The sequence below is a fragment of the Nymphalis io genome, chromosome 13, assembly GCF_905147045.1.
Source record: "Nymphalis io chromosome 13, ilAglIoxx1.1, whole genome shotgun sequence".
In the NCBI taxonomy this organism is placed as follows: Eukaryota; Metazoa; Arthropoda; class Insecta; order Lepidoptera; family Nymphalidae; genus Nymphalis; species Nymphalis io.
The window spans coordinates 10486389-10508615 of record NC_065900.1 but is presented as its reverse complement, the minus strand read 5'-3'; the positions used below and the strand labels follow the sequence as shown (position 1 = coordinate 10508615).

The 22227-nt window shown below is 32.1% G+C and overlaps 2 protein-coding genes across 4 annotated transcripts in view; one reads left to right on the top strand and one right to left on the bottom strand.

Moving 5' to 3' along the window:
- Positions 1–22227, bottom strand: part of LOC126772704 (progestin and adipoQ receptor family member 4) — a 104466-nt gene that overhangs the window by 52906 nt on the left and 29333 nt on the right. Inside the window, exon 1 of one of the 2 annotated variants that reach the window (XM_050493221.1) lies at positions 12156–12772. The exons of the other annotated variant lie outside the window; for it this stretch is intronic. Within the exon in view, the coding sequence (XP_050349178.1) occupies positions 12156–12531 (376 nt within the window). The 5' untranslated portion in view covers positions 12532–12772. Of the gene's footprint in view, positions 1–12155; positions 12773–22227 lie in introns of those variants that run through there. 2 annotated transcript variants of the gene reach the window in all.
- The window catches only part of LOC126772665 (serine/threonine-protein kinase Doa), a 53796-nt gene continuing 47279 nt past the window's right edge, over positions 15711–22227 (top strand). The window contains exons 1-3 of one of the 2 annotated variants that reach the window (XM_050493101.1): positions 15711–15861; positions 16431–16470; positions 18377–18510. In XM_050493101.1, the coding sequence (XP_050349058.1) occupies positions 16468–16470; positions 18377–18510 (137 nt within the window). In that variant the 5' untranslated portion in view covers positions 15711–15861; positions 16431–16467. The remainder of the gene's footprint in view (positions 15862–16430; positions 16471–18376; positions 18511–22227) is intronic. The other variant, XM_050493099.1, reaches the window with a different exon arrangement.

Below are 22227 nucleotides of genomic sequence, written 5' to 3'. Positions count from 1 at the left end.
CATGGTGAGCATTAAAATCCCCCAAAAACACCAATTCCGCGTTAGGAAACTGCTCTTGCGCAGCATCTGCCACCCGACTAAGATGGTCAAATAATCGGCTTGTCTCCAAGTCACCATTGTGGGATCTGTAGAGGCACACGTAGACTCGACTCTGACGAACCAGGTCCACACGTACCACCAACATGGAGAAGGAGGGGTCCTCCAAGCAGCGCAATCGGTGACAACAAACATCCGCCCTGACGAACAAGCATACTCCGGCTTTCGCTTTAAAAGTTTCTTCAAGGATGTAGCCGGGATAGTTAAGGTAGCTGGTGTCGGCAGGGCGGAGTATTTGCTTCTCCGTGAGAAACAACATTGCTGGCCGTGCTGTCTCGAGATGGTGGTGGACAACGTTGAGGTTAGCGTGGAGTCCTCGGATGTTAGAGAACTCGACCTCAAACAGCGTGGGTATGGTGAGGGTGTGCACCGCTGAACGACCGTTATTTCTTATTTGCGCTACCATTTGGAAAAATAAGGAAGAGACATGAAGCGAGCGACGTATTGCCACGATAGGGATGGGCAAAGTATGGAGGCGTGTTTTCCCAAATGTTTGCCAAAAAGGAAAATATACTGATCCGCCGGACGGAAGGGCCCCCGAACCCCCCCGGAAGTGGCCGCCGGGACCCCACCTTCCGGTCACCAACCGGCACGACGGTCCACCCCGAGATTATGTGTGGCCTGGTGGGGCAGCCTCGCGAGCTGGTTAGGCACGCTCGGGCCCCTGTACTATGCCACGGGCGGCCAGCGGAACAGCCGTTTCTTCAGGTCTCCCTGTCCGGCAGGTCAATACAGTTTCCCCCGGCATTGGTTCAACAGCCATCTCCACCGGACCAACACCCATCGCGGCAATACTCGCTCGGGCACTGGCTGTACGCTGGCTGACCTCGAAACGCGGCTGCAAGCCACTTCACGAGTTTTTCACCATGCGTACGGTGGTAACAAGCCAGGCGGATATTAGCATCCTACCACCAGATGAGCAGATGGTCGCTCAGATATCCCTTAGTCGCCTCTTACGACACCCATGGGAAAGAGAGGGGCAGTGAAATGTATTCTTTCTCCGTCACTGCACGGACAAAGTATAATTTCTATCTGTCTGTCCGAGTTCAAATCGTGTTCCTTTCTCTTATGGGAATTATAAAACTTATTTTATTTGTTTTATTTATATTATATATAACATAAAAAGGTAACATATACAATTGTGATTGTTAACGTTATTCATAGATTGTCGCAGCCATTAGCGCCCACCTCCAGGAAGGAGACAGTGTTCTAACGTTTAATATAGTTTATTCACTTATTACTTTTATTTCCATACTTAATATTTTTTATACACAATTTAGTATGTTATATGTATACATGTGATATGTTTGTTTTTTTTTCTATGCATCTATCATCCCTTTTTCTGAAATCATACTGATTTTTGCTCAATATCAGATACGGATATTTAAGTACAGTATTTACTAAATTTAAATCTGTTATTTGATTTTTATAAGTGAAATATTTCGTCTACAATCTGTGTTCACATAGTTGTTGGGTTATAACTTAGCTTGCTTATAATGTTTACTTATATATTAAATGTGTCTTTAATTATAATCTGTTTTGTGGACCATAAATAAATAAATAAATAAAACGCACTAAACTGTAGCCCGCGGGATCATAATCTAAGATCTTTACTAACACGTAACAGTTCATTTGGTATCGAGGGTGTCGTATGGGAATAGAGAAAAATTCAATTTCCGCATTTTCCAGCTCCGAGTATCTAATATCTATGATATTAAATGGGCATCCGGCACATAATTCGATTTACTCCGGCTGAATGATACGAAGTTTACTACAGAATAAAAACAGAATTTTTGAATTATGTTTATTATATGAGGCCTAGCCCAAATTTTAGTCCAATATCCTATTATATATCACTTATTGAAAGCCGAAAGTTTTGAGATATTATTAAGTATAAGTGTTTAAAATATTTTTAATATTTGTCACGTTAACATTAATGTAATCATCGTTAAGAAGTCTCAAAACAAATTCTAATTCGTGTAAAAGAATCCGCTAAGCTTCTCGAGAGAATAGGAGGCCTTTGAACAACAAAGGATCCTTAGCGACTCGTTATTAACTAAAACCAGAAACGTTTATTCTTTACTTTTACAAAATGAAATATATAGCAACCATTAATTTACTAGGTAGCCTAGATACGGAATGGTTGGCGTTCTATGGGGGAGGCTTTCGTTCAGCAGTGGACGGCAAAAGGCTGAAAAAAAAAATTACTAGGTGGTAGGACTTTGTGTCCGTTGAGGCCTGTACCACTCACTCATCATATATTCTACCGCTAAATAACAATACTTAGTATTGTTACGTTTCGGTTTGGAGGGTGAGTGAGTCAGTGTAATTACTGCCTTTTTGCATATAAAATGAAAAAAAAAAATCAAATCGGTACTAAAACAAGTATTCGTAAGATCCTTATTATATATTATCTTAATTGATTTAAGCATTTATGTACGGGAACTAAGACACTAATTTGAATATTTTTGTTTTAGACAGTCAATCAATTGAGAAAAGTAGGCTACATAATTACAAGTTATGGCTCTAAGAAGATGAGTACTATAATCATAATCGTCAGCAAATATGGCAAGTTTTATGAAACATGGGTGAGGCATGTTTAAGCTGAATAATACCGCGGGCGCAGGTGGATTATATGTAAAAGACTAAATATTAATTTGAAGCCTATAATACATATATACAATTTGCTGGTACAAAAAACTCTAACAAATATAAAATAAGTTAGTTCAACATTTCTACAAAATCCTTTTGGCATCTTTATACAAGGCTGTGTAAAACATTTTACTGGTGGTAGGGCTTTGTGCAAGCTCGTCTGGGTAGGTACCACCCACTCATCAGATATTCTACCGCAAAACAGCAATACTTGATATTGTTGTGTTCCGGTTTGAAGGGTGAGTGAGCCAGTGTAATTACAGGCACAAGGGACATAAAATCTTAGTTCCCAAGGTTGGTGGCGCATTGGATATGTAAGCGATGGTTGACATTTCTTACAATGCCAATGTCTAAGAGCGTTGGTGACCACTTACCATCAGGTGGCCCATATGCTCGTCCGCCTTCCTATTCTATAAAAAAAAAAAAAAAAACATATTTGTTCTATAATAATGGCATGAGCTCGTATGAAATATGAACAATTTCAAACATGTTTTAATTTTACTGCGCGCTACCAATCTTTCTTACATACCATTCCCGCATTTTCGATTCGTGAACTATGCACACATTATTACTATGGCATACTTTGAGTAGTATTTTATTTTAATGAATACGTGTTTATATTTGTATAACCTATTAAAATATTGTTATATTTTTTATTACTAGTATATATAGTAATCTACTAGTATTATAAATGCGAAAGTAACTCTGTCTGCTTATTACGCGCTTCACGGCTAAGCCACTGAACCGAATTTGATGAAATTTAGTATGAAGCAAGTTTGAACTCCAAGAAAGTATAGATGCTTAATAATTTTTTATACCAATCGTATACCAGCCTCCTCTCCCCTTTACACGCAGGCTAAGTTTCGGACGAAAACAAGTATAATATAAGTGAGCGAATGCCCAAGACTTACTGACAGACGGATGCGATTTTCTTTTGTAACGTGAAAAGTATATGCTAACTATAAGTCCAATATGCGTTGGTCCAGTGTGTTTGGACGAAGTTGGGCCAATGTAATGCGTCACAAAAGCAATGTTGACATTTGCCTTTTTGTTCATCATTTTGTTTGACATTGGCCGCATCGCTTCTTTCAATGATGGATGGATCAGACTGTTCAAATATGTGTCTTTAGCAAGTTATATTATTTTATAAAGGCGAACGGCAGGCTTGTTTGAGAATTTCGTACCGCTACTAAAATTTCATGTTATGGGATATATTTTGTTTTAATTGGTAGTTGATATAATAAACGAGCCCTTTTTTGAGTTCTTAGATTTTTAGAACTTAGGACGTAAAAGCATTATAATCATTTTTATTTTTAAGGTTATGTAGTATTGAACCTGTGAGGATTGTTACATATAGGTACATAAACATTGTTTTGGTGATAAAGTAAACGTAATGCCAGATAATTCACTAAATGCTCAGATGCAGTCACAAACGACAATCCAAAGCAATAGCAAAGAACTGACTGAAAGACAGATTTTCTTTACCCGTTCATAAATAATTGCCAGATGAACAAAAAAAATATTGATGTCGAAAATCATTCCTATCATTAAATCATTAACTATTATGATTTTACGCAAGAATTCATCATTTTTAAGTTTAATATATAAAAGTTTAATTATATTTAATGTTATTTCTATTTCTAAATAATTAATTATCATTTCGATATTTTTGTTATTTTACATATGGCAACATCTAAAAACATAACTGCGTTTAGTTTATGCTTTTATTACGTTTATATATTTAAATCATTTTATTGATATTATTAATTAATCCGAAGTTTTAAAAATAATACACTTACATGAAAAATAAATGGCTTTGTTGCCTTAATAGTTGGTACAAATTCTATATCAAATCAATAAAAAAAGTATGCGGTACGAAATCTGCCGTTCTCCTTTGTACGAATAGATTATCTGATAAAGGCGCTTCTTAAAACTAAAACACTTGTTTTTAATAGAACTGAATGTTATGATTATTAATTTCAACAAAATCAGTTTAGTCGTTGGGACATACATGACTGCAATATAATTTGAATTCTGATTGACATAAACGTGATTAGACTAGTCATACTGAAAATATGAACCATCTTTTTATATAATGGTATATTATTAAATATAGTAATCCTCTTTTAAAAAAAATATTTTTAAAAATATAATTAATATTAAATTATTAAACATTCAGCTATGTAAGACTTAGCCGTAAGATTTAATCTTAAAAAGTAAGATTCTTATTTTTTTCAACGTCTTGATAACGTTCGAAATAATCAACTTTCAAATCTTAGACTATACGAGCGCATATATTATATATGAAATATTTTTTAGATAACTCCTTTTTTACATTTGGCGTGTCTGGAATTGTTTTTTATTGGATTAGTATAGAACAATTTTATTGCGGCAAGGCTTGTATTATTATAGTATTATTTATTTGCGGTCTATGCTTGGTTTTATTAAATAAGCTTGTAATAAATAAGCAGTCACAGTGTGGTGTTCAAAAATGTAATTATTATACTCATACAACGCAACACACACAGACACTACAACAGAAGTATCTTAGTTTACGCTTAACTACGAACTGAAACATAGTGATTGTCTCTTTGCTACGAACTGAATAAGAGGCCCATGTGTGAACTCTCTTGGTCAGATTTTATATGTATAGAGTTTTCACTCATTTATCTACATTTAAGAACCACACTAGCACCGCGCATAGCTTTATAATGATGATACTTTATATTATAATGATTAGGTTTATGGCCGCACAATTCATATTCAAATAAAAAAAAAAGATATGTTTTCTTTGATAAAGATAAAAATGAAACTAAATTTCCGATACGTTTTTGTATAGTTGTATAATATAAAGTAGCTAGATTTTTTTACGCTATTTCTACATTGTACGTGCTTTGAATACAACCTTAACCTGAAATCGTTACACAACGCTTGGCAGGGCGCCAGGTATCGCTCGCTGAAGATTTCGGTCACCTGTTGGGTTATTAACAGTAAACTTATCTTTGAAAATTAAATTTTCTATTATCAACTGTTTTTTTTATTTACTCACTCTCCCACACACAAACATTCTCTTACATTCCACTCAAAGGAGGTCGACTTGGACGTTTTAGTTAAGCATATATTTTCTTAATCTTCAGTTTAAGCTACATACACTTAATCTTAAGGAAATGATGTCTGCAATACAGAAATTCGTCTAGGTGAAACACAATTATTTATTATTCAGTTAGATAGTTTTATATTGTAATTGCTTATTTATTAATTTTTGTCATTTAAAATATTCGATTAAGTACGCAGTTTAAATGTCATTATGAGAAAAACCATACGCAAATAACGTGCAGCGCTGAGTGCTTTGTTTATTTAAATTCTTAAATTGTCACTTGTGTTCCACATATTTTAATATTAGTATACTCCGGAATTCAAATTCTTTACTTGATGGTTATTTATTGGCTTATTCAATTACGATAGCATCAACTTTATATAAAAAAAGTTATTATTAATTACCAAATAAAAATATATATCGCTTAAAATTTAAATTATATATTTTAATAAAATATATATTCATTTGTTGAAACTATGTACAGACATTTTTATAATATACAAAATTAAAATAAAAAAATTTATATATCGCTAAAATTTTAAAATACACAACAATTTCTTAAAAAGATATTATAAAGATCGTCAAACAAGATTGTAATCTCTGTCAGGACGACGGTGCCGAGTAAAATACCCGCATTAGTATAAAGACTACAATTTAATTCTTAGCGACAAAGCAGATTGATCAAGTATGTCTTGCTTGATTGATTTGATTTAATAACCAACTAACCTCGATTACGTACATGTAAATCGAGCAAGGATCTTTTTTTTCACCAAATATAATTCGTCATTCTTGTTTTTAAAAACTTTATTTAAAGTTGAAGTACGCTAAAAACCTAGTAGCTTCACTTGTACCGTATATTTATCGAGCGAAACATATACAATGTGTTGTATTGTTTGCCGAACCCTTGTTGCAACCCTTTGTCATGACTTATTGCGAAGCAGACTAGCTTGTATTTTAAAAGTAATTGAAAAATGGTCGCTTTTTTATTTTATCCAAAGAAACCGTTCTTTCGTAGACTTTCATTTTTCGTGACCTTTATTCGACTCGACAACAAAAAGTATCAGTTTTTTTTATAATAAAAATAAATATACCATAATAATATATATACCATAGATTAGGCGTAAAAAATATTAGTTTCAATTAAATTGAATAATGTATTATATAATTTTATTCATTGACATTAACATTATCAGAAATCAACCTACATGGAAGGTTATTACTAGATTATGTGGGAAACCTTAAAAGCTAATATTGCCAATCGAATAAAATGTAAATTTTTGTTTCGTGTATAATATTATGTTTTAAACATTTGAAAAAAATATTTATGTTCCATAGAGATAATTTGAAAATTATGTAATATAAAATGTTATAACTAGTATAGGAACAGTTATAGGATGAGAAAGTAGACCGAAATGATAAAATTAATATATTTTTTATTTAATGACGATAGTTATAGACTTTCTCATGGCATATTACTTTGGAGTAACTCTAAAGATTTTAAAACTATTTTTATTTTACAAAAAAGACCTGTCCACTTTCCAGGCTATTTATAAGCAGAGACCACGGGCTTCCCTTGGGGTTGCTTTTAAAGTAGATATACCTACAGTCGCTGATTATCATATTCATTAAATAATTATTATGGAGGAGTATGTTTGTAATACTATTAATTTGACAGAAATTATATATATTTTAACTTTGTTAATTTTCGATTTAAGAGCCGTGATTGCCCAGTGACTGGTGAGTTAGAACGCGTGAATTGTAACCGATGATCGCGAGTTCAAGTCTCTACAAGCACCGCTGAATTTTGATGTGCTTAATTTGTGTTTATAATGAAACCTACATGTGTCAAATTTCACTCAAATTCTGCCACATGGGTAGGCACTAAACCTTAATGGAGCAGCGCGGGATAAGCTCCAAACCTTCTTCATGGGGAGAGGAGACTTTGGCACAATAGGCTATGATCAAAGACTAGTATTGCATCTCATATAATAGATAAATATAAATGTAAAGAAAAGTGCTTTTACGCGTGTACCCGCATAATGTATACGTACCGTAAACGGTATTAAAAATAAACAATACGATTACGGCCATACTCGCCTATCCTCATAACGTATTTAGCGTAGAGAGAGACAACAACACAGTAATGACGCGACAAGGAACGCGGTAATTGTATGTAATATTGTTCGACATACTGAGCATTAGCAACAAATTACGAAAATTTAGAACGTTCTACGAGGTATTATTATATGTGGTTTTTTTAATGTGAAAAATACACATATAATCAAAGATATAAATATTTAAACTAGAAAAAAATTACTGTGCATAAATAGAATACAATTTACCCGTCTCGTCGTATATTATTTTAATGACAAGCTCGTGGCTTATAATTTCGTTTGTTCGTATAATAACGCTAGTCCAGTGCACTGTTGACTGTCCGTAGTCACTGTAGCCCGTAATAATTTATGAGTAACCGGCTCATTATTGAAATTGTCAACGATTATACCTTTGTTTGTTATCACTTTTACAATCACCATGTTTTATATTCATTTTTACATTCAAATTCGCTTACATTTATCAGCACACGTGAATATGCTTTTCCCTTAGAATTTTTACTGCAGATCAAATACCTGAATACATTCCTAATTATAAATTATATGCTATATTCATGTTAGCTTGACTATGTAAGTCTATTTCATTAGGAAAATAAATAGAACATCTACCGATGTCTCAACATGCTATTTTTTTCTCAACCGTTTTTAATGTTTACTTAAGTATTAGACATGTATGATTATATATATAGCCATAATATGTAAGGAGATATTTTACCGCTTCTAGCTATATGAACTGAAGAGTTAAGTCACTGGTCGAAAGCGATAATTTATATGACGAATGTTTTCGTATAGCAATTCTTATCGAGCCCTCTGCATTTACTAGTTATAATAACAATAAATCTGATAAACTCTAGTTCCCTGGGATCTTGCCCTTATATAGATCACTATGTACCTATGGCGGCACATTGGCTTTGTCTCATTGAGTTCAAAAACGCTGAGCGACCGATTGTCATAAATATCAGTCTTCGTTTGCAGTATAAGCAATTGGACCCGATAGTAATCGTGCAAAAAAATATCTAAATGATATAACGCTCCATCTAATTACCTCCAATGTTAACAGAGGCTTGTTAATTTTTTAAATTTTTAAGAATGTTATATTAATTTAAATGATTTGAAATTAACGCGGAAACATTTTTGTCACACTCTTTCGTCGTCATGATTTGTATTATCTTTTTGTAAAGTTCTTAATGTAAATAATTATGTTTTTTTTTTCTGAGATAATTATAATATATCTACTAAATAATGACAATATATAATAATTATTTCGTCACTTAGGTATGTCACTTTTTTAATCATTAAATTTAGAAAGATCCTTTACTCGTGTTACCTTATAATTTCAAGCTTTAGCGGCTTGGTCTGAGTTTTGATTGATTAATACATACACGAACATAATTACATACAATATATTGATTACCGACCATTATGTTATAAATATTTCTAAAAGTAAAGAAGACTACACAAAGATTTATAATTATTATTATAATATGTTAAAATTATTATTACCTGGTGGTAGGGCTTTGTGCAAGCTCGTCTGGGTAGGTACCACCCACTCATCAGATATTCTACCGCAAAACAGCAATACTTGATATTTTTGTGTTCCGGTTTGAAGGGTGAGTGATCCAGTGTAATTACAGGCACAAGGGACATAAAATCTTAGTTCCCAAGGTTGGTGGCGCATTGGCTATAAGCGATGGTTGACATTTCTTACAATGCCAATGTCTAAGGGCGTTTGGTGACTACTTAACATCAGGTGGCCCATATGCTCGTCCACCTTCCTATTCTATAAAAAAAAAGACATATCGTTAAAAATGGTTTACATTTTAATAATAAAATAATAATAATTATTTTTTAAGTTTAGTGGCTCTTATAACATGCAATAACGTGTTACCTATATAATCTATAAAGAAAATTAGACAATTTTATGGATATTTTTTTTATCTCGACATCTTTTATACACAAAACATTGGAGTATGTCGGAGTCTCCCCGCAATATTATCTCCGCATAAATGATGCTGTATCATCTGGATGGGTCGAATGTGCGTTAATATATTTGTCATAGTTTTTTTATAATTGCATAATTGAATCATGCAAATTATAAATGGTCAAGCATTACCTATTCGTACAATATAAGTAAGAGTATTGGCGTCAAGCCGTCTGCCGACTACAGATGCCTGTAGTCGGCAGACGGCTGTTTTCAGCGGGTAAATAGTCAAAATGACGTGTCCAATGTGATATGATTGAGGCCAGAAAGAATTTGGCCTCGGCGGCCAATCTCAAATACTAACTAACTGCGCTAAAGATATTGCACAATTATATGCTCAAGCAAGAATTCCTTTGAATTCCTTACTTGGTTACTCTTATAATCCGATGGGACAGCAATCCGTGAGGGAAGTCCAAGGACTAAAGTCTTCAGGGGATTTCTGAAGATTGAAACTTATATTTAATTGTTATGGCTTATCTATAAATGTTATTTGCCAACACAGGGTTTCAACTCGGAATCTGTATAATCACAAGGTAGCTACTAAACTGACTAGGAAGTTGCGTTAATAAATAATTATCGTAATTGGACAAGTTAATCAATATAATGTGCAAAGATTAAAAGCGTTATCATTTTCAAGTCTGCGTTTTCTGTATGTGTTACACAATACAGTTTTACGAAACGAATATCATCGTAACGCCCTAAACCCAAATGGACTGTTTCAAGAATGCGAGTTTGCAGTTAAGTTGTGAACCAAACAAGACATGCGCGCTCCTCCTTTCTGAATTTAGAACGTTTCCAGTATTTAAGCACTTTATTAATAAGCATAAAACTATTCCAATATCTCAACGACACCAACGACAGTGAAAATGCGACGGTTAAGAAGGCGTTATGGCTACTAAGGAATTTCTGGATTATAACCTTAAAATTGCGAACCGCATTAGAGATGTCTCCAATATGACACAGGTAGTCCAAATTGGCGAGTACCATCCAGATCACCATAGAAATCCAGAATATTTCGAAACCCAATTGATAGTCCCTTTCAGAAAGTTATACCAAAACCTTGGACAACACGTCTGAGGAAATTGTTTAGTTTAATAAAAATGAATACTTATTCAAAAAAAGAAACTTAGTAAATTCAGTTTATTATACGTTTATATTATGAGCTAACCGGTTTTATTTAGTTCAATTAAGAAATATATTATATAAATTGTCTTAAAATAATAGTTACATCATTGTAAATGCTTATACTTGTACGACGCGTAGTCGTCGCTAGCGCTACTTGCGTTCAATAGATTTAATTGTAGCGTGCGGTTACAAGACCGTTGCAATTTTAAAAATGTAAACCACTGTAAGCCTGTATATACTGGAAATGTGATGGTACTGTGTCACGAAAACTTTTCTTTCTAATGGCTACTGATTTTTGCAATATTAAACAAATAAAAAAATATTTTTATTCAATAATTTATGTCTTCAAATATATTAATGAAACATACTATTAAGGTTTATTTAACAAAAACTGCTAAATATATTCGTAGCTTTGTTTCAAAATTATAGCGTAATGAGGGAATAATGATGGCAGTCTCATTTTTGTCTCTCATTGACTAAAATGAGAGGCTCAACCCTACGCCGAGGGAGGCTTTTAGTTACAAATACCTTTGAACAAAGAACGGAAATACTTCATCCTTAAATTGAATCAATATTTCTCTAAATATAAGTATATGAATAATTAAGTAATTATTTTTTCGTTAGAAGAAAACATAATGTTAATTTTAAATGTTTAACACTACTCGTTAATAGCCTTCCGGCGTCCTACACTATTATTTTTTAACGACCTTGCTCGGCATTTTAATGTATTGCACATTGAAAATATACAAAGTTCATAACAACTTTTTTATGAGAATAAATAAAAAAACAATAGTACTTTCCATTACTTTTTAGTTAAAAATATTTTTTTACTTATACATAGCATATTTAGACGCTAGTTTTTGTGTCTTGAGTTACAAAGATATTTCTTATATAACAAAAGTTAAATTGAATTGCAATTACGTAATTCTAATATTTTATTATCACATATTTATTTAATGGTACCTTTTTGGTAATACAAACCATATTTTTTTAAAACTACCGTGTAATAAATGTAATCAACCCTACTTTATTGCTCTACGAGTTGGCGCGTAAATTTTTTACTATGACTTAGAATTAATAAGATTTTACTTACCATGTGTCAGAATATTAATAGTCTCATTGTGAAAATAAAAGAGACTGCGTACGCAACCGCCCCAGCTCTGCAGCGGACGGTAGCCAGTCAGCACGTACGGGTTGAACTGCAGGTGCTTTGGCATGTCGCGCCAATGCAGCAGCTCCACACCGTCTCCGATCACCGCGCGACTAGTTCTCGGTCCAGCGCCATTCTTCACACCTCCATCCTCACTTTCATCTCTCGCATTCTCGTTTAACTCCGCACGCTGTCCTTCGTTAGCACAGATTTGTTCCAAAGACTTTTTCCTTTTTTTAGGTCCCTTACCGTTTACCTCTTGAATTGACATTTCGAAAATTTTTGTACATGTGTCAGGTACGCTCTGAATGTCTCTCATAATGTTAAAGTATGTACTCCGCACGGAAAAGCGGGATATTGCGAGGCGGCTCGCGGTATTTTCCGTGCCCGCATGACTTGCGGTGTCGTTTGTTTGTACGAATATCACAGGTAAAGCATTGAGCGAGTTCGTGCTGATGTTCCTGGCCGTTCAGAAAGTGGGTTTTCTTTTAAGCCAGTGTGGTCGGTGGAATAATCCGCGTGGCGAGCAATCAGCAAGGTACGCGGTGTGGTCGGGGTGGGCCGCGGAGGCGCGCGACTGGCCGGGCGCCGCCGCACACCCCATAGCTCTTCCACCCCTCGCTCCCCTCACCCTATATTTGCGCACTGCGCAATACCGATCAGCTGATTCCCGCCAGGCCTGCTCGTCTTTCGTTACTATCATTTAAAAGGTTTTTGCCTGGAGATATGGAACGCTAACTTAAGAGCCTTCTTTGGTAAAATAGCAATTGTGTTTTAAGTAAAATTTTAACACTATTTATTAAACGTACCTGCAGGACTGATAAATCATACACTGGACTAATAAAACTCATGAATAGTTTTCTAGACACTAAATAAATGATGTGTCTAAAAATTTATTTATCCCTTAAATACCTACCATATCCATACCGTACCTAGGAGTTTTCACAACGGTATAAATAACAAAATAATATTTTTTTTATTTAAAAAATATTATTATTTAAAAAAAACACTTTTGAGTCATAAGTACCATTCTAGCAGATTTTTGATATAATATTAATGTTATAGTTCAATTTCAGGAATATGTAGGTTTCCTTCGCCGAAATTTATGAAAAAAATCGTAAGCATTCTGCCACTATTTACCTGAAACTAGATCCGAAATGTGTGATTAAAACCGTATGTATTTTTCTTCTTTTATAGAAAAGGTATACGGGCCACCTGATTGTAAGTGGTCACCAACGCCAATAGACATTGTAAAAAATGTTAACCATAGCTTATATCGCCAATGCGGCACCAACTTTGGGAACTAAGATGTTATGTATGTTATGTTGTGCCTGTAATTGCACTGGCTCACTCACCCTTCGAACCGGAACACAACAATACTAAGTACTGCTGTTTTGCGGTAGAATATCTAATGAGTGGTTGGTATCTACCCAGCTTGCACAAAGCCCTACCACCAATAAAATTATATGTATTAGATGTACCTACACGTAACATAACTATAAATTTAATATGTTAAAATTATTTATTTTAAGGGACTTGTAAGTAGGAATATAACATACGGAATCGACTTTTTATAATAGAAATATATGAAACAAACATCTACAACATAAGTCAATGCTAGATCCAAATACCTAGGTGCTTATATTTCGCTTCGCTTAGGTCATTCGCTTTTAGAAAATTATTCAGACCAAACAAAACCGCTTGTTGACAAAACGTAGAGATAGCAATATTATTACGGTTAGTCCTATTATCATAACGCATAAATTTATGATACAAGTAGTACCTCTGACAACGTCCGCGAGAAAATTGTAATTTTGAATAATAATTGTGTTACCTGTTATTTGTTATCTTTTAACAAAGAACTAATCTTGTTATTTTGATAAAAAAATATATTAGTTATCACTGCTTAAGCAGGTCGTTTTCATGTATTTTATAGGAATACTGTTGTTAATTTTCTCATAATATACCAAATATTTTGTTTTGTATGTCGCTTCGCTCGTGTTGAAATCGGTGCTTCGGGAATCACATTTCATTTTGTTTTATGAGACATGAAATAGTCGTGTTAATTTTTTATTAGTCATTTAATTAAATAACATAATATTCGTAACCTTACCATTAATATTAATAAAATATATTCTTAATATGCTGATTTAATTCTGGCAATTTCAAGTAGATAATACACGAATAACCATTTATTTTTAGATTATCTGTAAAAGTTAGATTAGATGAAAAAATATAATATTTTAGTTTAAATTGTAGGTATGTAAGTAGGTACTATCTTATCGCGTCCATTAGCATCTGGTAAAACTAATAAGATTATTGTTCAGTGAAAATGTGGTGAGACTACAATACGGAGCTACTTAATGAGAAAACTAAGTTTTCTTTGTTTGTTTCATTCATACTTTGATAAAAATAAAATTATTTTTTTGGTAAGTACCTAAATGAATGCGTGTCTTTTGTAACAGTATTCATAATGCATAAAATATGATTAATATATTAAATATTATATATATATCTATTATAAATTATACTTATATATAGTTTTTTTGTTGAACTTGTACATTAATAAATAAGGATAACAGATATTAAAAAAAAATCAACTAAAGATTAATTGAAGTTATGATAAAATAGGTAAAAGGGAAGTTATTTTTTTATTTTTTGCTGCTATCGGCGATTGTAATAATACAATTTTCGATAAGATAAAATAAAATCGTAGTTAAAATAAACATACTGTAAGTAATACTTGAGCAGCTTAATCAATAATATTTTTTATTTCACTAATATGCATAAACTAAATTTTGTTTCAATACTATTTAAGCACAAATTTGATTCTGTATAGTATTGCGTGCAGTTCGAAAGACCACACTCTTTTTCTCTTGTTGAAATAAATCGGTCAGAATTTTGAATAGACCCGTATTTAATTAATATAAATAGCCCTACTTAAATAAATAATAATAAACGTTGTACAATTGTTATTGTATGTTTGCTAATTAATAATTATACTGGCTTGCTTATGTAAGTGTAACTCGAGTTTGCCGCCATTTGATCAATCATCAATATAACAGATAACGTACATAACGAACAAGAATATTCTTACCATAACGAGCAAAAATATATTTCGACACTGTATTCGGAACTGCAGTAAAATTAAATTAATTACCTATTTAAATTATAATTTTATAAAAAAACTTTTAGTTATACTTTATTTGATAATATTTTTCTATATTTTTGAACGTAATTCTGTCTTAAGTTGGCAAAATTGTTTTTATTTCTTCTAATGGTAATACCATATCCTCTTTTTAAATAGTTTTTGACGTAACTATAACAATTTTATTATAATGATCTTAAATTTTATATAACGTGAACTATTATGTTTAAATACAATATCTTTTGAAATTTTATTACATTTTATTGTATTTTGTAATTTTAGGATGATAATTTTGTTTCTCTACAGGAAGCTGTTTTGGCTAAGTCTACGCCAAAACAGTGTTGCCAACTAATAAGTATTGGCTGTCTTGCAATTGGATCGATGTTCGGGCCTCTATTACGGAGAAGCATTCTTCAGGGTTCTGCATCGCGAACTTGGAATTGTCTTATTAATTTTACTCAACTACTTTGGTGTAAATTGAAATATTTACGTGAATTGAGGGTAAGTCTGATTAAATTCTTAGATATTTTTCTCTTTATCGTATGTAGGGCTTCCTCGACCCGTAGAAAGAACATGGCGTCAGCATGTAAATAACTTATAGTGACATCTAGTTTACGCAGCATGCGATGTTTTGATATTAAGTAATTCTAGGAATTTAAGTCTGGACACGGAAAGAAATGGCTTTTTTAAATAAATTTTGATTTTTGGTATGTAAGTTATCCTTACATTTCGTTCTACGTGTTACAAAATTACAGCTGGTGAAAAGCATACAAACTTATCACCCAACAGTACTTATACATTTTTCTTAAGCTTATGAATATTATTCTTTTCATAATTTAATTGAAGCTAAGGAAACAGGATCTGACCTTTATTTGAAAAGTGGTGTTTTCTTACATGAACTATTGTGCATATTAATAAAATAAACATTTTTAAAATAATGATCATTAATGTTGGAAATTGTGATTACCAAACTGCAATTACTGAACTATTCTATGCATGTGTGTTTATTAGTATATAACACCAATGTTTTGACCAAATACTTGTGGTCTAAAAAGTTTCATGTTTTTCAGCTTTTACTGCTTGGATACGAGTTTTGGTATCCTTTCTATGGTAAGTGGAAGTACCTGCAGTACTTTCCTTTTTGTTTTAAACTAAATCTGAACATTGATGTAATAGACAATATTTAGCAACTACATAATATGCATGATTCTTATACTGAAATGGCTTCAGAATTTAAATAAATGCTTTCACATAATGCCAATTTATTCAAAAAGGATTTGAAATAGTTTTTCTTTAATAATAGTCAATTATATAGCAAAAGGCAAATTTTGTTGATACAGCTTGTAAAACATGTTAATTAGAAATCAATAATAGCTTGAATTGCTAATGTGCATTAGCAACTTTAAAAGACATCCTTACACTTTTTAAACTCTTGAACATTGCACATTTATTTCATAGAAGAATTTTAATAATACCTCAGTTACTATCAACTATTGTTGTTTTTGAGTTCTATGGATATGAAATACCAAAAGTATGGATATGTAAGACGTAGGCTGGTTTTAGCACAACAATTCTTGGAACATGATAGATAAAGCAGATTTTTTGACAAGTTTTTTCTAATTATTACACTTTGAGCAATTCAAATTTACATTATTGAATTCTACACAGTAAATTTGCATGTAGCAGTGTTCATACAATAATGACTCTCACCTCCGATTGCATATTAAAATATTATATAACTTTCCTTTTCTTTATCTTGCTGCAGTTAGTTGAATGATCTGTATATTATTATGAATTGTATTGTTCAAAATATTTTTTATATACCTAGACTTACGAGTGGTTTTCAATTATCCAGCATTTCCAATATTATAATAATAATAGAAAATCTGTCAAAATTAGGGTCTGAAATGTGTTCTTTTTTTAATTGGCAAATTAAAATGTGACAAAAACATTGGAAAAAAAAGATTACCATGAAAAAAATAATTATTTTAATTTTAGACAATGTTTGTTTAAAACAAAATAATTAGCCACCATTAACCGTACATTAGGATTTTTTTAGATCAAAGTCTATCATAGTCAATCTTATACTTTCAATAGCTCAAATAATATTGGACAGGGTAATACCAGCTAATATATGTATATATGTTACATTATTTTTAATTGTTAATTTAATTAAAATTAAAATGTTACGAAACAAAGAAGCAAATTTTTGTACTTTAAAAAGTAAAAACAGTAATTAATTTTTTATTTCAGTTAATTATCTGATGCTTATCTAAAATTTGAATTTGAAAGTATTAAACATTAATAATTTATTTTACCAAAAACCAGAATTAGCATTGTGTGAAAGTGCTGTTTTGTAATGCATATGTAATTGAAAGCAAAGGTGGTTTAGATGAAACATATCATTAATCTAAGGAATGAGTGTCATTATATATAAAAGTAATATATCACAAATTAATTATTCATTTCATTATGATGTTATTGCAATCATCAGTTAATTCAGTTTATTATTTTCCGTTTATAGATATTGATTCATTTTCAACAGATTAAAAAATTATTAATATTCGCTTATTTTCTTCTAATCATCTAAAAAAATGGTTATTTCAAATTTAAACTTTGAATTAATATTTATTGTTTTTTTTTTTGTTTTGTTCTAATTTATTACTAATTGCTCTGTAAAGTTAAATGAATTAAAGATATGTATTGAAATTTGCAATGTTTACTAATGTTTGATACTTTAGAAATAACTATCGCAATTGTTAACAAATGATGAATCCTGCCTGCATTTTCTAAATCATCATTGTCATAAATTTATTATAAAAACAGCTAAATGTTTTTGGAAATGCTTTGTTTTTCTGCCTTCTATCACATTGCCATTCAACTTGTAAGGCAGTTGTTATACTGTTTAGCAACTGCATACATTTTGGCTAACATAAATTACCATTCATTCATGGTGTACATATGGGGACCAATCGTGACGTTCGACTGGAAATGACATTCGTGACATGGATTGCAGATGCCGCGCACTCGTAGGAAGCATTACGCGTCTCATTCGAGGTCAAGATCGTATGAGGCAAAGCGACGGCGCCTTGACGACGGAACCAGAGAGGAGTCGTACAGAAAGCGCAGCCGCAGCAGAGAACGTGACAGGTATTTGATCTGACCTTGCTTGTATTATCTGACTTATGTATTTGATGTGCCCATATCAGTTATTAGAATGCTACATTAACCTTTTAACTAAATTGACATATAAAATTCAGCAGTTACCTGAATATTATGGGTATATGTTTATTACACATACCAATAATTGTGAGTATACATAACGTAAATATGTTTTTTTCAAATATTATCTTCTTAAGATAATCTCGATTTTATTTGTTCTAATAACATGAGCAATGGAACAAAGTTACAAACCAAACTTAAAAATAGTTTTTTAAAACGCCATCTATCGGCAGATTATGTAAGCTGCCTATGCACTAAAATGTATACTAAGTATATTTTCGTTTTGCCAGTCCACGCTAGATGGCGTTTATTACTGAAATAATTGTATATCTAAATTGTATTTTTATTAAAATGTAAGTAAGGTCCCCCAGACCCATTTCGGCCAGGGCGGCCAATCTCAAGAGAGATTAGCCAACGGTGCAGGACATGTTATAATATACAAGTGTGTGCGCAAACACAAGTGCACTCTCTATTCCGTAAATATCATAATACGATAGGACGGAATTCGGACACGACCGGAAAGAGTTCAGGCGCACGACCAACGGCTTTACGTAGTTTCCGAGGGTTGCTATTGAGAATTTTCGAGAGAAAAACCCAATAACTGTTTATTGGCCCGACCTGGGGTTTGAACCCATGACCTTTGGGTCTGATGCTTTACATCTAGCCACTATCACCATTGAGTATTGAGCCTCTTTTATGAAACTAAGTTACAAATGTGTTTATTTTAAATACATCGAAGTTGTGAGAATATAACTGAATACAGTTCTTAATAAAATGCCGGTGCCATTTTTACCTGTATTTTAATGGTTAATGTCAAATTATACATACGAACAATAGTCTATTTTTTTGTTTTTGACAATAAAATAGCGAAAGACATTGTTAATCATACGGAACTAATAAACTAGTTTTTTAACATTTACTTATCGAATATCTAATAATTTCCAGTCTTCGACTGACTAATTCTCGATCTTGGCCTGAATAAACACAATACAACTATTCTGCAAATTTATCTTATGTACATTAAAAAAATGTTATTGTGTTTGTTCGTATTCTGTGTTCAAGCTCACTCGTGTGATGGTTTCTGGCAACAAACCCTACAGCACGTGGCGCATGGTTCGCATAGCAATGTATTTCGGGTACAAATAATGCCGGAATAGTAGTCATAAATATTGCCAACTCAAATGCATAATGAGATAATCCTTACCAATTCTGTTTTACACAATGTCTAGACCAAAATACTTTAACGGTATAAATATTGCTGTATCTTCTTTGTGTTAAATTAAATTTCAACTTAATTTAAAGATAGTGTATATCAGAATTTGTAATAATTTATTTATATCCGTAATTTTGCTAACGTGAATCATATATAATTAAAAATGGATTCGATTATTTTTTCGATCTTCAATTTATATTCCGTGATCAATGCCCAGCTATTAGTGATCCCATTAACAAAAATATTCATTATAATATTGTAAAAAATGACTCATCTAATGTGTTACCTGCTTGATTAGACTAAGTTACTGGTTAAAGAATTCATTCGCAGAAAATGATAAGACAGCTAATTACAAATGGAAGATTACCTCGGAAATAATTTAGTTTGAAGCGATCAATTTGTATAACATTGTTTCTAAGAGCATTGCGTGGTTGTCATATAAATTCACTCTATTAAAAAGTCATTTAACAAACTACAATGTTTTCATGATTATTTGAGTTACGAATTGTGTAAATTTATGTGAAAAGGATTTGGCTAGTGTCAGTTCTCAATAACTGATAGTTGCACTTAATAAAAAATCACTGTGTAATCTCTTAAGACACCCACGTTAGGATGGGTGGTTCTATTCCACTTTCCGAAATACGGGCACAATCGATAACTTTCTAACATTTTATTTTCTATGTTGTTTGTCAAAGCTATATAGATAGTCCTTAAGAAGTCAAATTGTAATAGTCCTGTATTCTAATCGTATCTAACGATTATTTTCCACTATAAATATGTTTCCTTTTCTGTTTTATTAGATACATATTTATTTGCATCTATCCTAAAAAATATTCTCACATTTTGTTCTAATAAAACAATGGCGTCTTGTTTTACATATTGTGAATTAAATTGAGAGTTACGTTATTTTTAGTTAATCAAGTCAAGGCAAGAAAGATATAGATAACCTATTTGATTAAGGCGACGGAAATCCGAATACAAAATTACAAAAACCGAAAAGAAGGTCGGCGCGCCAACATTGATTTTACAAGCGTTGAGCTGACTTTGAAGTTGTATACGTGATTTTTCGTTCAATTTTGGATTGTCTTTACAAACTTAATGTAAGCTATTTTCGATGATGACATTCGTATTTACGTAGTAATCACGGTATTCCATACAATAAAAATTGTAATGTCACGCCCTCCAAAAGCCATAGACCATTGCATTTGTTACATATACGGCGGGGTCGACCCTCTGCGTATTACATTTGTTACAATAATATTAGAAATACCAATAAGATACATGCGAGGTGTGTATACAAGGTTTTCGGCAAGGGTAAGCAGACAATTTACTGAGGATTATGAAGTTGTCTATCATTAGATTAAACAACTTCCCTCGCTTGAGATAGATGGCGTTGATTTAATTTGCTAGGTTAAAGATTATTTGCAATAATTATTAATTTAACATTTTGTAACAAGTAACCATAATCTTTCACCGTCGCTTGTTCTTATTAAACGTTTGATTTCTATTAAAATATTTAAGCGGTTACAATGTTGTTTGTTGATGATTTCTGCATTCCAGTACCATCCATTCATCCTCTGATATTGATTTCGAAAAGTTACTTTTATACAACTTAAAAAAAAAGAAACTTAATGACACTTGAATATTATAAATTAGAATCTGTAACATTTATAAATCTGCCAATAAAAAAAGTGTCTTATTTTAACAAGGAATAAAATCATAACGAAATGAATCTTTCAGTAATATCGGCGCCAGCTAAACTTCACTCTTCAAAATGTAAAAGACAATAAAAGAGCGAAATTTGTTCGGCTGTTTCGAATAATAGAGGTATTTCATGTACATGTTGATCAACTTATTCAGTATTAAATTTTATTTTAACAAAAAATTAAGAATTAGAATTTTTAGATTGTTTTAGAGTTCAGATCTATAGAATAACATTTAATTCACGAGAAGATATTTATAAGAGACGCATTGTCTCTCGAGCTGAAATGTTTTACGCTTTCGCAGTTTCTTATGTATAAAATGTCGATTTGAAGTTTTCCAGTAATAATTAAACATTTACTCACTATTATAGTGAGTACACTACTACAACACATATCTTTTAATATACTCATATAAATGTTTCCCTTTTTTTATTGTAATACAAGTATCCATACATGTATCCTCTCCACGTTATAAAATGTTATACGACTTGCCATATTATAATTAAAATCATCCGTCCAATTGTTCGAGTATTAAATATAAAAATACTTGCGTACACTTTTGTATTTATAAACAACGAAACATGTCTACGAAAAACTGGAACCATTAGCTATAGACTTGTGTAGAGTGAATAGGTATGTCATGTCAATCGGATTAGAGTCGTGCTAAATGGTGTCGACAAAAAATGAACTTTTTGTCGCTGTCACTACTTACATATTTTTTTTTTCGTT